Source organism: Neurospora tetraspora, assembly GCF_033439725.1.
Source record: "Neurospora tetraspora strain CBS 560.94 chromosome Unknown B0H65scaffold_2, whole genome shotgun sequence".
NCBI classification, from domain to species: domain Eukaryota; kingdom Fungi; phylum Ascomycota; class Sordariomycetes; order Sordariales; family Sordariaceae; genus Neurospora; species Neurospora tetraspora.
In genome coordinates, this window is record NW_026944384.1 from 2133902 (window position 1) to 2148863 (window position 14962).

At 53.6% G+C, this 14962-nt stretch overlaps 4 protein-coding genes across 4 annotated transcripts; 3 read left to right on the forward strand and 1 right to left on the reverse strand.

The window, feature by feature from the left end:
• Nucleotides 1–269: 269 nt before the first annotated feature.
• On the reverse strand, nt 270–1139 carry B0H65DRAFT_545943 (Endonuclease/exonuclease/phosphatase; the record flags this gene model as incomplete). Its single annotated transcript, XM_062829414.1, has 1 exon — nt 270–1139. One exon carries the CDS (start codon nt 1137–1139, stop codon nt 270–272), a length of 870 nt encoding a protein of 289 aa, XP_062684155.1.
• A 1577-nt stretch (nt 1140–2716) lies between these two features.
• On the forward strand, nt 2717–2953 carry B0H65DRAFT_389998 (uncharacterized protein; the record flags this gene model as incomplete). The annotated part of the gene is made up of 1 exon (XM_062823738.1): nt 2717–2953. A coding segment is annotated over one exon (237 nt), but the record flags the coding sequence as incomplete, so codon positions are not given.
• Nucleotides 2954–4699: 1746 nt separating this feature from the next.
• Nucleotides 4700–5527, forward strand: B0H65DRAFT_439840 (uncharacterized protein; the record flags this gene model as incomplete). The annotated part of the gene is made up of 1 exon (XM_062825449.1): nt 4700–5527. The coding sequence occupies one exon, from the start codon at nt 4700–4702 to the stop codon at nt 5525–5527; it is 828 nt and encodes a 275-aa protein (XP_062684157.1).
• A 2673-nt stretch (nt 5528–8200) lies between these two features.
• B0H65DRAFT_101121 (uncharacterized protein) lies at nt 8201–14886 on the forward strand. The gene is made up of 3 exons (XM_062820439.1): nt 8201–8482; nt 8606–12127; nt 12204–14886. The coding sequence occupies exons 2-3, from the start codon at nt 8615–8617 to the stop codon at nt 14676–14678; spliced, it is 5988 nt and encodes a 1995-aa protein (XP_062684158.1). The 5' UTR covers nt 8201–8482; nt 8606–8614; the 3' UTR covers nt 14679–14886.
• The last annotated feature ends 76 nt before the right edge of the window (nt 14887–14962 follow it).

Consider the following 14962-nt stretch of genomic DNA (forward strand, 5'->3'; position numbering starts at 1 on the left):
GCAGGTATAGCATGAAAAACTGTGCTGTTCTCGATGATTAGCCGCATTGTCTGTAACAGAACGGGGGAAGGTGTGTAGACAGGTAGCCGGCTCACCAAAGCATCGATGCCTAGCCACTGACCAGTCAGCCGTCTAATAAGGCGTTGACATGCAGGTGACCATAGAGGAACCTAACACAAAAAGAAAACCAATGTAGAATAGGAAAACCATTGAAAAAGAAGCGCGCACGAAAAGGTGATAGGGAAGCAAAAGAGAGAGCAACTTCTGGGTCACACCTCCACGTCCAAAAAGACAGGTCGGTGGTCGGACAGGAAGACACCATCATCAAATTTGTTTGAGAGAATTCCAAACAACAGCAGTTTGAGGGTTGGCGGTCTCTGGACAAAGAGGAAATCGATTGTCTTTGGCTGCTCGTCCGGCTCGCCAAAAGACGTGTATGTGATTTTGCGGTTGCCGTACTTTAGTTCATCCGGGAAGACTGCAGATGTGTCTTGAAGTCCTGGGTCCGAGGAAGTCAACGTCTTGTATGCCCGGTCTGTTGGGGTACTGTTGAGGTCGCCGCCCAGCACCAACGGAGGATCAGAGTCTCGATTCATCTTTCTCCATTCGGAGGCCAGCTTAAGAATAAGCTTGGAGCTTTCTTCCCTTGCAATCTGTCCTCGGTGGTCAAAATGAGTGCTCATGACAATAACCGATTTGCCTGTCGTCTTGTGACGGAATGATCCAACGGTCACAATCCTCTCCAAAACAGCGTCCCAACCGACTGACGGCTTTTCTGGAGTTTCGGAAAGCCAATATGTCTTCCAGTCTTCACAGTCCCATTGGTCCACTCGGAAAAAGATGGGTGAGAACTCGCCAGCGAGTTTGCCGTCTTCTCGGCCCCGGCCAATATGAGTCCATGACGGTCCGAGATAATCCTGGATATCGAGAAGTTGTGAGTAAAGGACTTCTTGGAGGCAGAGGAACGTTGAGTCATGACCAGAGGTAAGGAAGTTTAGTTGAGCACAAAGCCTTGGCCGACGGTTAGTCCATGGTTGCTCTCCGGGAACAGGGTTCTTGGTAGCGTAGCGGATGTTGAACGAAACAAATCGGATGCGGATTCGAGCAGAACTCGGGGCAGGCGATTCTGGGAGTGTCATGCTGAGACTCATGCATATAGCTTAGCCTTCGGACTCCAGTCCGTCTCTTAGAACAATCAATCAACACATTCATGACCATCAAGTTTGACTTCACCACAGTGCTGTGTCTGACTTGCAACATGGGATCGCACTTTCCTTAGACTGGCGGTCGGAGGGTATACAGGAAGGAGCGATGGAGAGCAATGGAAAAGAGCGTTGATGATTAGCACTCCCCGTTCCGCCCCTCGTAGAGATTTCGATATAGGAAGGAGCGATGGAAAGTAATGGAAAAGAGCGTTAATGATTGCGAGGGGCGGGGAGTGCTAGATTTCAGAACTTCATCGCACTCGAATTCGACCAAGGTAAGTTCTTTGGATCCTATACTGAAGATTGTGCTCATCGAGGAGTTCAGGACTAACTTGAAAAACAGAACCACTGTAATGGGAATGACGGTGTTTATGACTGTGGACGGGCCTGTCCAAATCCCTCGGAAACCACCAGCGCACCTGGCATTTGAGCCCGAGGTCCTGGCAAAAACTTGGGAACTCCAAGTTCTTCCTGAACCTGACCCCAGGTTAGAGAAAGTGCCCCTGTCTGAACGGTTAAAAGCGCAGGATCCCGAGAAGTTTGCGGGTATCTCTTTACGCCAACCGTCCGACTCCCTATCGACTGGCCAAACACTTCAGCTCGCTTACTGCAACGGCTCGACTCCTCATTCAGCCTCTTTCTCGACTTCTAGCCCCTCTCACCAGGAGGCTGCTGCTGTTGCTCCCCTTCTGCCTCCTCCACCCAAGCTAGGAGGTCCGCGCCGTCACTACTCGTTCCTACCCTACAAAGACCCGTCCCTGAACTCGGCCCCTCCCCCCGTGTTATACCCGAGTCATGAGGTATACCCAGAGGCATGGAATCTTCTGTCCGAAAGCTGGAAATTCTTCAGCGAGGGAATCAGAATACAAGGAAACAATATACATTGGGCTATTAAATGCTATGCCCCCGACCGAGTAGAATGGGACCGCCTCTCTTCTACCATAACAGTCGACCCGACTTTCACGAACTTGTTCGGGAACGGAAAGTTTCCTCTATGTCCTACAATCGCTCAACTCAAAGGACTCACAACCTATACTGCTTCTGACACGCCTGAATGGGCAATCTATCTTCTTGTCCTGGAAAACCATAGAGGCAGTCAACGCCCAGCGATATATGTGGGTAGCGGTACGCATAAGGACTTAGGTATTGCACGCCGCTTTGAGCAATACGATCGCCTGGAAAATTTATCGACAAAAACCCAAGTATTGGTAGATGATGGGTATACGATTACCCATAGGGCTATAGTGTGTACTGCGCCACTACCTCTTCCTGATGTTCACCTCAAACTACGATCGGGTTTCAAACTTCTGGAAACAGTAGTCACCGGGGCCCTATGGGCATACGATGTTTCGCTGTCTTCGGAATATCTACTACTTCCAGACAACTGCCCATGGCCCCGTGAAGCCCTACCTTTCGACGGGCTATGCAGCCATGCGGCAATAGCCGAACCAGTCAATACCAGAAAGAAGGAGCGTGAATTGAAATGCAAGACTTGTGAGAAAATATTCGAAGGTTCGGACAGGTTGCGGGAACATAAGAAGGAACATAAGAAGCCACACATATGTGAATTGTGCAGAAGAGAGTTCAAACGTTGGCACAACTTGCAGGAGCATATGAGGATACATACCGGAGCTGTATACCAATGCCAATTCCCGGGGTGCGGCAGAAATTTCCAACGTTCGTATGACTTGCAGGGGCATATGGGGATACATCGTCGGTTAAGACGCCTGCAGCCAGCCAACCAACTCTATAAAAAGAAGGATGAGATCATCGAGATCGAGGATAATGGAGCTTCCAGTGAGTCGGAGAGTGAGTCGGAGAATGATGACGGCAGCGATTAGGGGTAGATCTGGGAGACTGTTAGTGGTGATCTTTGTGTGTTTCTTTTCTCTCCATGTATTTTTCATTTTTTCTTCTTCATTTTGAGTCGGAGAGTGAGTCGGAGAATGATGACGGCAGCGATTAGGGGTAGATCTGGGAGACTATTAGTGGTGATCTTTGTGTGTTTCTTTTCTCTCCATATATTTTTCATTTTTTTTCTTCATGGGTGGTGACTGATGGCTCCAACATGATGTTGGACTCGATCGTCAACTTCACCAATGGTTTTCGTCTTCATGTCACGGCCCAGTTGGGCTGCTAGCGGTCCCAGGTTGCAGCAATCAGCAGTGCAGGTTCGATAAATAGTTGCACCCTCTTTTTTCTCATGCAAGATCGTGTTCCTGCTTCATGACGAAGCATGACCTATCGGCGCACCTTGTTCCTCGATTTCTCGTCAATCGCTCGATTTCCACCCGAGATCATTCCAGAGGTTTTGGCCTTGATTTCTTCCGGCCATGATCAACGCGCCAACGGCTGCACACCATGCAGGTACCTCAGACCAGACTTGAAAATTCTTACCTCGAGGCATGAACAACAACACAGATATCGTGGGGTCTCGTCGTACGACCACCATCGACAACGACCAAGGCATCGGCGCATCTGCTGGCGTGACCTTGTGGATTCCCCAAGAGCTCAACCATCAACCCTACTGCTCCGTAGCCGGGTAGCCGTGATTCGGCAGCCGTCCAGTGACTCGGTGATGCGGCTCCGTGCCATGTCTCTGTCCATGTCTCTGAATCAAATCCGGCTTATTCACCAGCCTTTACGGATTCACAGCCATCATGCTTGCGAATTGCGCAGTCATCTGGCTGCCCGAGTGGGTGGTGCCTCCTTGATTTCCTCATATTTCGTTGACTGTGTCTGAGCTCAGCAACCCAGTCTCTTGCTGCGCGTGATGCCGAAAAGTCGCGGGAGCCGCGTTTCCATCTTTCCATCACAATCCTTTTCCTGCTTTTCGATATCGAGCCATGGGCTTTTTCCTTCTATCCATTTCGTTCCGAGCTAACCAAGCGATCCCACAACCCCCTCCTTATTCCACCCCGTGATGCCAGGAATGGCACGCTTTACAGGAGCTTTTGGAGTCCTGTCGGGGATAGGCGATCAGAGGCCGGGGCCTGATTGGCTGCAACGCTAAAGGAGGAGGGCGGCCGCCTTGTATTCGCCCCGCCAAATGAGACATATCGCTGAATGGTGACACACCATGTTCACCTCACAAGGCAACGCCTCATCCTGGTTGGCACTAACCCGATGACTGTGTCTGATATTGCGAGAGCGGCATGCGAGACATGCCAGCCATTTCCGGCAAGAGGGTGTAGTCCTCACCGGCTTGGTATATAGCCAAGGCATGCTCGTTCGTGTTCAGCTCGTCAGTCTACACAATCGTCTCTTGTCAGGTGCTACAGAAGCAGGAGAACGTTGGTTTCTGGTAGTGTTTGGCACTCATTTTCTGACAGATTTGTTATCTTGAGCCGGCCAAGCCGGCACCGGGTTTCCTCTTTTGTCACCGCATATCTTTCGGTGGCATCTCATTTGGGTGTGGTGCAAAGGTTCATATATCACAGCAGCCTTGCCTCTACTCCTCGCGAAGGATCATCCTCTTCACCAAGGCCAACACAATGCCTTCCTCTCAATCCTTTGGCCGTGGAGCTCTTCGTGACTCCTGGCCACCTACTCAACTAAGAATCGACCATGGCGACTTTCACGATGTCGACCTATCCAACATCGACCAAGACCCTCTCACTTACTTCCTCACGCCCACACCTGCCGCCGATGCGGTTGATGACGACGACATGGATTTCGACATGGACTTTGACGCCGGCATCGAGGACACCAAACACCCAGCGCCCAGCGTGAGAAGTGTCAGCCCATCCAGCCTCGACGGCCTCAGCCTCCCGCCCCCTCGGCCACCAACACCACCCAAGTCGTCATCGACTCCCGAGCTTGAGTTCGATGGGTACCCCACGCCCGACGACAAGGAAGATTACATGCACCTTGCGGCCGCTGCATTCAACCTGCCTGTTCTCCGCCTGAAGGACCTGACCAAGAAGCCCAAGATGAGGTCTCGTCCGAGCAACAGCAACAGCAACAGCCGCCCAAGCAGCAGACTGGACAACTACAGGGACACCTCGACGGCTGATTATGATCTGCCCCTGACGCCTTCTTCTCCGTCCTACAGCCACTTCGCCAACCGGGGTCGGCCAGTGACCCGGCCGAGTCCGCGAACCATGACTAGACCATTCCGTCGGTCGCCGCACTCTTGGCGTGAGCCCAGCCCGGATGTCTGGGCTATCGAGGAGGAGACGGACGACGAGCTTCACGACAGTGAGATGGGTGACAGCCACCACACGGAGCAGAAGTATGCTGGAGCCAGGAACATTGAGTCGCCGTCGACGGCTTCGAAGGGAAAGAAGAGGGTTCGGTTTGCGCTGCCTTTTGAGCAGTGATTCAGCTCGTGTTTGGGAGACATGGTCTTATCATTATCTCCATTTCCTTTTCGTTCACATGGTCTAGGGCGGAAGGATATCGTCATTTGCATTCGGAGGGCACATTTGCATTTTCTCATGGTTTTATTTGGGGGTTCACGGCGTTGGTGGGTTTTATCCTGTTCCCTATACCCTTCTGTACATTCTTTTCTGGAACTTTGCATCAGGGACGGAACCATCGGGTGTCATCATGTACGGGAGTACTGCATTACCTAGGTATCACAACAGGGTGGAATAACAAGGAAGAGATGGGAGATTGCCTTGAAGTTTTCTGACATATCAGCGGTATAGTTGGCTGGTTATATGGGCGTAACTGGCAAGGGTCTAATTTGTCTTTGAGGGAAAGGGAATGGGAATTGGGTGGAGGACATACGTTTTTTTTAGATACATATCTGAGGTTCACACCTCACGGCTTTCTGTTCTACTTAGTTCAATCAAGTACACTTTATCGAGGAATTTTGCCTTCCACGTGCCAATATTCACTGCATCTTTAAGACCCTGCTTCTAACACCGAAGCCCCTCAGTAACTCAATTCGGAAATTTAAGTGTACACTATCGAAAAGCTATCACCACCCTAGACGAAAGGACTTACATGACGGCTCGCTCATGCAAAGCTAAATAGGGTTACATCCGCCCGAACATAACGCAGTTGAGTCTTGCAGTCGCAGTCGCAGTGAGTAGTGTAAGATCCACACTCAAGTCTACATTGCACTGCCGTGCCGGATTGCAGTCCGGGCTGCATGCCTTCTCCGGCAAGAGATCGAAACAACCCCAAAATCTTGAAATTTCTCGTGACTCCGGTGCCGTAGGACCTTGCTTTTCGGGTACGCCGACCCTATGCTATACTCGGGTCGGCTTACCTATATCTCCCGTCCGTGGCGGTCGTTATCTCACCTGAGGTGGTTTGTTAGGTGAGATTGCTAATTGAAATCCGTATCGTGTCGTGGTGGTTGCAGTTGCTAATGATGTCAGGTGCCAGAACCACAATACCCACCACCCAGCGGCCCAGCCCCGCTAAACAATCTGCTGACAAGGATGACCCACCATTGCGATCAATCGTGCAACCCGAACGGCGTTGAAGGCCGCGGGTAGGTGATGCACAAAAAACACCGAATATCATCAGCACAAGGGACATTGACCTTATTGTTGTGGCCGCTATCAAGCAAGGCAGCAACAGTCAGAAACCTCCATCAATACTGCATAAGATGCTGCCAACTTTGAAGTATGTACTTGACGGCCTTGGTGAGTTGAAACTTAGTGCCGTTGTGCTGAGTGTGGTTCGTTAATTGGAAGCTGTATGTTGGTGTTAAGGCGTGTTCAGTATTTTTTGTTCATCACCCATGGAGCTTGGGCCACTGCACAGGTTCACAGCAGGGGACACACAGAAGGAAGAAGGGATGAACGAATTGTCGGAGCGGGAACTCTCTGTGCAGTGACTGAAGCTGCAGTGCAGTGCAATTCATTGCGTCCCGTCCATCAACTTGAGCTTCTTTAATTCTCGTGTATCCTCGCCGCGGCGACGCCAGGTTTCATGTGCCTCATGTCGCATATCTTGAGGTTACTTCCATTGGCTTGCACAAGGGGCTCAAGGGATTGTTGGTGAGATATTCGACTTCCATGGCTGCTGCCCTTGCGTTAAATGTTGGTTTCTTGGACAGCAGCGAGGGCGGAGATCAAGAAGAAGCCAAGTCTACTTCTCACGGAGTGAAGCCGGAGTGGAAGCGAGTGTGACAAAACAGAATGGCACCAGCCCAGCCCCCACCAAGCTTCCCGCTCTGGTGCATAATTACCAGCCCAGCCGCAGGAGAACGTCAGCGGTGGTTCCAACTTCCAGAAAGAAGTCGGAGGGAGAAACCGGTCGATACTGATAACATGGTGGATGCGCCAAAGTGAGGGATCGATTGACCGAAGGGTGTGACTGCTCTTTTTCACTTTTGGAGACTTGATTCGGATGGGCTTCAATTGTCAATGTCCGCAGTCCGCAGCAACCACTGCACCCACTTCGTTATCATTGGCGGCATTGGCGGCCACAGAGAAAAGATAACCTCATCCTCAGCCACGAGGGGGATTGGTTACGGATTCCGGATATCTGGACGACCTCAGCAAAACAGAAGCTCAGCTCTTCAAGCCCCTTCACGCTCGCTCTTTTCCCACAACACGCGCGCCAGCCAGCCTATGATTGTCTGACGATACCTACCCAAGAGGTACCAGTATTCGTGTTGCACCATTCACAGCAACTTTGCCCGTCGGCTACCTGCTCGCACAACCGAACCGCGTGGTCGACAGCTGACTCCCTCTCCACCTAAAGAGCATACCCTTACCCTCTGTACGTCTGTCCTGCGGTTACCTTGACTCTTGTCTCTATTCTCTGGGATATACCGTGTTGCGCGTGTCTTGATTCCCAAAGAGAGACTATATCACCTGCAGCCCAAGCTATTTCAAGGGCCAAACTCAAAACCAGAGCTGATACGCTGATACATAGCAAACACCTGCAAAGCCAGGGCTGAAGGTTAGAATTTCACCACCACGCCGGCCTCTCTCCACCGCCTTTCGTCGCGGAATTCGTTCCTGGATTCTGGAGACATCCACGTATTTTCCACGCAGGCTGGGCGGAGTTGGAAGCGCTTAGATCAAAACTAGTTCTAGAAGCTAGACCTACTGTGGTTTGTCACCGTTAGCCAGTGGGGCCCCTGTGGGCTCCTTCGATTCGACCCAAACTGGACATCATCCCATTCACCAAGTGTGATTTTCTCCTTCATCTCTTCTCGCGAAACCACGGCAACCGCGGAAACGCGCATTCAGAGAACCTGACTGCGCGCCTCGTCAACTTCTCCATGAAACTCCGGTAGCGCCCCTCAAGGTTCAAGGTTGTGTCTGGACCCTCAATGCGGACTACCAGCATGCGGGCTCCCTAAGGTGAGCGCCAATTCTTAGGTTCTGCCAATAAAGTCAACAAACAATATGTCGTGGTTGCCATCCATGGCCAGCGCAACATCAATCTTTTGTCGCAACAAACCGCTGACACTTAGTCCATGATAGACAGAAGAAATGTCGCCTCCAAAACCAAAACCCGACAAATCTCCATCACCACGGCCAAAGACCCCCAAGATCACCCCTACAAACTCCAAGAATGGCGCGCCGACAACCTCACCGACCAAGTCGGCCACGGCGCCGGGAGCCACCACTCCCAAGAGTGTGCCGATACCTACCAATAGCGGCCTGTCACAGCAAAAGAAGAAGCCCGAACTGAAGAAGCCCGAACCGAGTCTTCTGGGTGATTTCTTGCTCGGTCGACCATCTCCGCAGCGCGTAGCCGCCCAGCGCTCAGCCTCGATAAAGCGACGAAAGACCATGTCCATGGATGCTCAGAATGTTCGAGAGGAGCTACGCCAAGAGATGCGCGCCGCAGCTGTACGGAAGCTACAACAACCAGGTGGTGTTCGGGATCGGGTCAAGGCATGGCAAAAGGCGTCACAGGCAGCGGTCAAGGCAGAGGGCCTTCCTATCCCGGTAGCAGAAGATGCGGGAAGCGAACCGACCGAGTTCGCTGTTAACCTGAGCGGCGATGACGTGGATGAGGAGGACAGAATGAGGATCAAGTGGCGGCAGAAACCCAAGAAGAAGAAACCAAAAGTCGAGACGGTGGAACCCAAGGGTGTGAGTGGGAGTGATAGCACTGCAAAGGAAAAGAAGAAGGTGCCAGGGAAATTAGCCGACGACAGGCCCGATGTCATTGTGAAGGAGGCGCGACCAAGGCCCGGGTTGCCGAAGAAGAGGATCATAAGCGATGACCACTGGATGAAGAAGCAGCAAAAGGGAAAAGGGCCTGCAGAAAATCCGATACCTGAAGCAGGCCAACCGATACCGAAAGACTTTCTCAAACGAACGGCGCAAAATCCCTCGGTACAAAAGAAGATTAGAGATTGGGCTCAGAGGGTAGAGCTCCCGCCGCCCCCACCACCGGTTACAAAGCGCCCAACGGTCAAGAAGTATCGACATGCCAAGACCGGTGAGACGGTCACGGTTGAGGAGGAGGAGGACGACGATCATCACCGCGGGGCACTGTCGGAACCAGATATGCCTCGTAGGAAGCGCTCTTCGTCTGGCGAACGTAGGAGGGCAAGCCCAAAGCCAAGGACGCAACAGCGTCCACCCGATGATGGAATTAGGGTACGTCCGTTGCGGACACGGGGCTCCAATGATGATGGTATCAGGGTCCGCCCCGTGAAGCCCGCCCGCTCACTGCCAGACGTTCGCCCTGGTCCTCCTGTCTCTGCCGACAGCAGCAGCGGGTCTACTTCTACATCTAGTCCCTCCTCTTCGTCCGGACGGACACCGAGTGATCGGCCCGGTAGCAGAACACCGCCCAGAAGGGCTTCACCTCCTCTTAGAAGAGCCTCAACTCCGCCGCGAAGAGCTTCAACCCCGCCTAGAAAAGCATCGACTCCCAAGCCAAGAGCGCGTAGTGATCACTCGGCTGCTTCTGACGATGTGATAGAAGTCATTGTTGAACCTGAAAGCGAAGCGTCATCTCCGAGGAGCCCGAGTCCTCCGCCGAAGAGAAGGCTAAGAAGTCCTCCTCCTCCAAAGAGGAAGTCGCCAAGAAGAAGGGGTTCCCGTGGTGGTGTGCGAAGAAAGCCGAAGCGAAGAAGTCCTAGCCCACCAACTACTGCCACGCAAACAGAAACTACAACGGATGACAGGCGACCGGGCGCTGACAAACCAAGGCCTGCTCCTAGGAATGGTGTATCATCCGGAGAGGATTCTGACCGGCGCCCACCAACTGCCGCTGGCATTGATGATTTGGCAGAGATTCCGTTTGGCTTTTCGGCGTTTAGTGAACTGGACCTCCCGTTGAGGGGGAATCCCGGAGGAACACATGCCCGGCAAAGTGCGAAACCTAAGCCGAAACCTCAGAGGAATGAAAGCCTCAAGCTAGTACCGAATGTTCTCAAGAAGGTTATGACCGGCGCCATGGAGAAGATGCAGGAGATGGCGCAGGAGATGGCGGAACCGCCGAGGCCTCCTCCTACGGGGAACAAGCCCGCTAGGATCGAATCTTGGTTGAACAACACGGTTGACCCTTTCGTAGAGGGTATGCCAAACCTACCACCAGTTGTTGCCCCCGAACCCCTACGAGTCTCGACCCCTGCGCGCAATTCCAAGGAGAAGTTGGTCGACAGAGATTTGCCGGCTCACAAGGAACGGGCTCCCGAGATTTCCAAGCGCGCTTCAGCAGAGCAACCGCGCAGGAAAGAGAGACCTCAGACTCCGGTAACCCATGAAGAGCCAAGGAAGGCTTCAGAAACTCGATCGGACGATAGCGAAGTAACTCCCAAGAGGAGAAAGAGTCCTACAACCACCCCTGATTCAGCGGCCGTGTTGAAAAGACGCTCGACTCCTAGGAGCCCGACGTTGCCACGGAGGAGCAGTGGCCCCGTGAAAAAGCCCTTCCGGGATGTGTTGAAGGAGGCCTTCAAGGGTGAATCCAGTGCGCACAAGATAGCTCCTATGGTATATCCCAGCTGCGAGACAGACGTTGAGTCTGAACCAGAGACTGAGGATGACTTGGAGTCCAAGAGAAGCCCACCGCAGCAGCGCTCCCCTGACTCGTACAAGAGAAGATCAGCATCTCCAGATCGCCCTTCCACAGCTGATTCCTATTCCTCATCAGAACCTAGCACGCGGGGTCCCCCACGCAGAAGACGGCCAACGAGTGGCGCTCATGATCTATCCACCATACTATCTGAGGACTCCCGCGAAGATCAGGAACCACATGGCAAGAAGGATACGGATAGCGTCTCCACTGTTTCCCAGTCCACCGTGACACAGACTCCCGAAGAGGCGTTCGGCCAGCCGACACCCCTCACCAGAGAAGCGAGTCAACAGTCACAAAACTCCCAAAGATCCCGCAAGTCTGGCAGCTTGAAGCGCCGACTTACTACTAAGCACTCTGATTTGGTATCAGTGCTCTCACTTCCCGACGATGGCCAGCTGGTCCCACCCAGCCGCTCAAGAAGCATCAAGGCCTCGCGCAGCCTTCATAGAAAGCCTAGTAAGGCTAACGACAGCAGGGTCAAGGATCTGCTAGAGGAGTTTGCCGATGATGAGCACTTCTATCACCGAGAACTCAAGACCTTGGTCGACGGTGTCGTCCCCGTGCTTTTGAACGAGTTTGTCCATGGAGACGATGTGGACGATGCCGATCGCAAAACAGACAGCATGGCCAAGGCTGTGGTAAATATGGGCGTCGCTCTCGAGAAGATGTGGACTTACCATAAGCGCGCTCCTCTGCATGATATTCGGAGGCTTCTTGAATGGCTTGAGGCCGTCTCGCCAGTTTATAATAACTATCTCGACGTATGGCGATTGGGATTCCAGGATCTCCTTGTCAATCTCGCACCAGCCAGCGGGAGGGTCGACGAGAATGACTCGCTCCTGAATGCGCTACCTCGCAACGAGGACGGCGATGTGCTCAGCTACAACGGTGAACGGGTGGATGTTGCGTACTTGTTGAAGCGGCCCCTGATCCGAATAAAGTGGATGTACAAGTTTCTCCGGGTGAGTTCCACTTGCACAACCATTGTCACCGCTAGCTTGGCGTGAACTGTCACTGACATGAGCGGTGTGTATGTAGGCGGCTGTTATGGTCATCAAGACTCCAGAAACCGAGGACTTGCTCAAATTGTACGGCAACCTCCAGGAGAAGGCCCGTACACGGCATCGCGAGGAGTTTGCTCGCCTGACCGATGAGGACGCCAACAACACCGACACAACCCGCGCCAGAGACCTTCGCAACCTACGACCACTGGACAGCGTTCGAATCGACCCGACCAGGCAAGTGGCAGCTAAAGACTCCTTTGAGATGGATCTTGACCACTCGAGCGGCCAACGACTTGAGTGCCAAATCGAACTCATGCAGCGAGACAGGGTCAACGTTCCTTCTGACATGGGTGATATCCTCATCCGTGACATCAGCAACAAGGCCAAGCCATGGCTGCTTTTCCCGCCTGTTCCAAGGCAGTACATCTCGGCAAGAAAAGGCGAGAGTCCCAGGAGCATGATTGTCATGATCCGCGGTAGACATAACGGCGACGAGTGGTATGAGCTGATCAAGCTGTCCACTACCGAAGAGGCCCAGACCACGGACTGGCTGGATATTTTGGGTAGCGACCCTATGCCTCCCCTCTCACGACCTAAGCCGAGGATGAGCATGAGCCTTATCCAGGTCAGCTCACCAAAAGCGGACGACCTCGACGTCCCGATTGGTGAACCTAGCGTTATTGGCGCGTCTGATGATGAATCCAAGACGCCTAGCCGATATCATAAGCGGCAAGCCAGCGCTCCAGTTACCTCATACCCGGCACCAAATAAGCACATCCCGTACAGCGAGTCTGTGGATATCTTCAGATCTCAGCCGCTTACGCCAGCTTACGGAATCGAACCTGTGCCTATTCCTCGGCCCCTCAACATCAAGGGTGCAGCTCCCGTTCAACCTCCGGTGGAGCTTGCTCCTTCGACCCGGGTGAAGAGGCGCACATCCTCTCCGCTCAAGCACGAGTATCACCCATCTGATACCGATTCGGAGACTGAAGACTCCGCCCTCAGCGACTCTGAATCATCTTCATCCTCCAGTGATGAGCTGGACGAGAATGATGTTCCTGATACGATCCCAGGTTATAGCATCAAGCAGCCTTTGCCTCAGATTGTTGAAGAGTCTGTCGTCTCAGACAACACCATAGCACCATCACAGTCAGCTTCTCAGGTTGGAGCGCCTCATCCAGGGCAGCAAACACCGCGAGAGAGGCCTGTGCAGAGCTTCGTTGCATCAGTTTCATTCTGGTCCAACAGAAAGGGTATTTGGAGGGAGATCAACACCGAACCCTCGCGCATTCTGATCTTCCCCGGAAGTATGGAGGTACATATGCTCCACGAAAACCCCGAGAACAAGCAGGCATACCCTCTGCAGGCCTCTGGCACGTCCGAGGTCGACATGGCGAACAGAGAGGCTGGAGGCATTGTCCCTCTCATCTGCCTCGTCCTCACGCCAGTGGTCATGATCCGCCGTAGTACGGCGCTTGACCTCGAGGTCCGCAGCCGCGTATCTCCCGAGTCTCGCCTCAGCAGCATTGACAGCGGCATGTTCCGCTTCCGCGCCGCGAGCCAGGATGAAGCGAAGGCCCTGTACGAGGCGGTGCACCAAAGCCGGCTGAACAATGCTAGGTACATTCAGCTTGCCGAGGAGGCACGCGTCCGTTCCTTTGGGCAACAAGTATATAACGATTCTGGCGCCGGTAGCGCCGACGGCACTGAAACCTCCAGTCGTCGGAAGGGCATCTTTGGCCGCAAGAACAGTTATCGCGCATCCACTCGCGCGCCCAGCCAACACAGCAACGCAACAACCAGCGTCTCGGCCATAAGCTTCTTGCGTCGCTTGCTCGGCGGCGAGAACAAGTCGTTCAACATCGGCAAGTCCACCGTCGACAAGCAATCCCGCCCCGGCTCCATCGCCGGAAGCGGCGGTGCCCACGGCGGCGGCGGCAGCGGCAGCCTGTACTCCAGCGGCTACTCCTCCGGTACCGGCGGCAATGACTCCTCAACACCGCCGCGAAGCGCATCCGCCTCCGCCTCCGGCTCCGGCAGCCGCTCCCCCAGCCGCTGGAGCACCGGTCTCGCCAAGCCCTTCACCCCGGGCCAACCGCTCGAGATCCGCTGCCACTTGAACGTGCAAAACAACCGCTGGGCCGACAAGGGCGACTGCATCTTGCACATCGGCCGTCCTCCCCCCGGAGTCCGTCAGGAGCTATCACTCTACCACGGCCTAGAGAAGCGTATCATCGTGACGCACGCCACCAAGAAGGTTTCCGACAAGCCACTCATTTTGTTAGATGCCGTGCTGGGATCCAAATCCTTCAGCATGCTGGGAACAAAGGGCATCATGTGCAGCGTCTGGGAAAACCTGCGCGACGAAGAAGGAAACGTCGGCTTGGCGCCCCGCACGGGAACGGTCGCCGGCAGGGTGACCAAGTGGTGCTTCCAGTGCAAGAGCGTGCAGCAGGCCAACTGGATCTTTGGCATGGTCACGAGCGAGGTGGAGGGGTTGATGCTCTAGGCGATGCGTCATCCCCCGAATCCGACGAATCTGGATCTGGAGCCTGTGTTGGAAGGTATTATGGAAGGAAGTGTTGGGGAGAGCAGTAGTGGAAGTGGAAGTGGAGGCGGCAACGGGAGTAGTGGGAGTACAGGTAGTAGCAATGGGTATTATGGCTACATGCCAACACCATCAATTATACTGCGAGATGAAAGAAGAAGGGAGATGTGGAAGAGGAAACTAGACGAAAGTCCGGAAGGGAAACGGAGGAGGGAGAAGAGAGCGGAGGAGAGGTTGGTCAGGTT

Bases quoted from the DNA above. Each gene is read 5' to 3' on its own strand.
- B0H65DRAFT_101121 (XM_062820439.1), top strand. From the start codon at position 8,615: ATGTCGCCTCCAAAACCAAAACCCGACAAATCTCCATCACCACGGCCA. The intron at 12,128-12,203 runs GTGAGTTCCACT...GTGTGTATGTAG, and splicing joins GGATGTACAAGTTTCTCCGG to GCGGCTGTTATGGTCATCAA.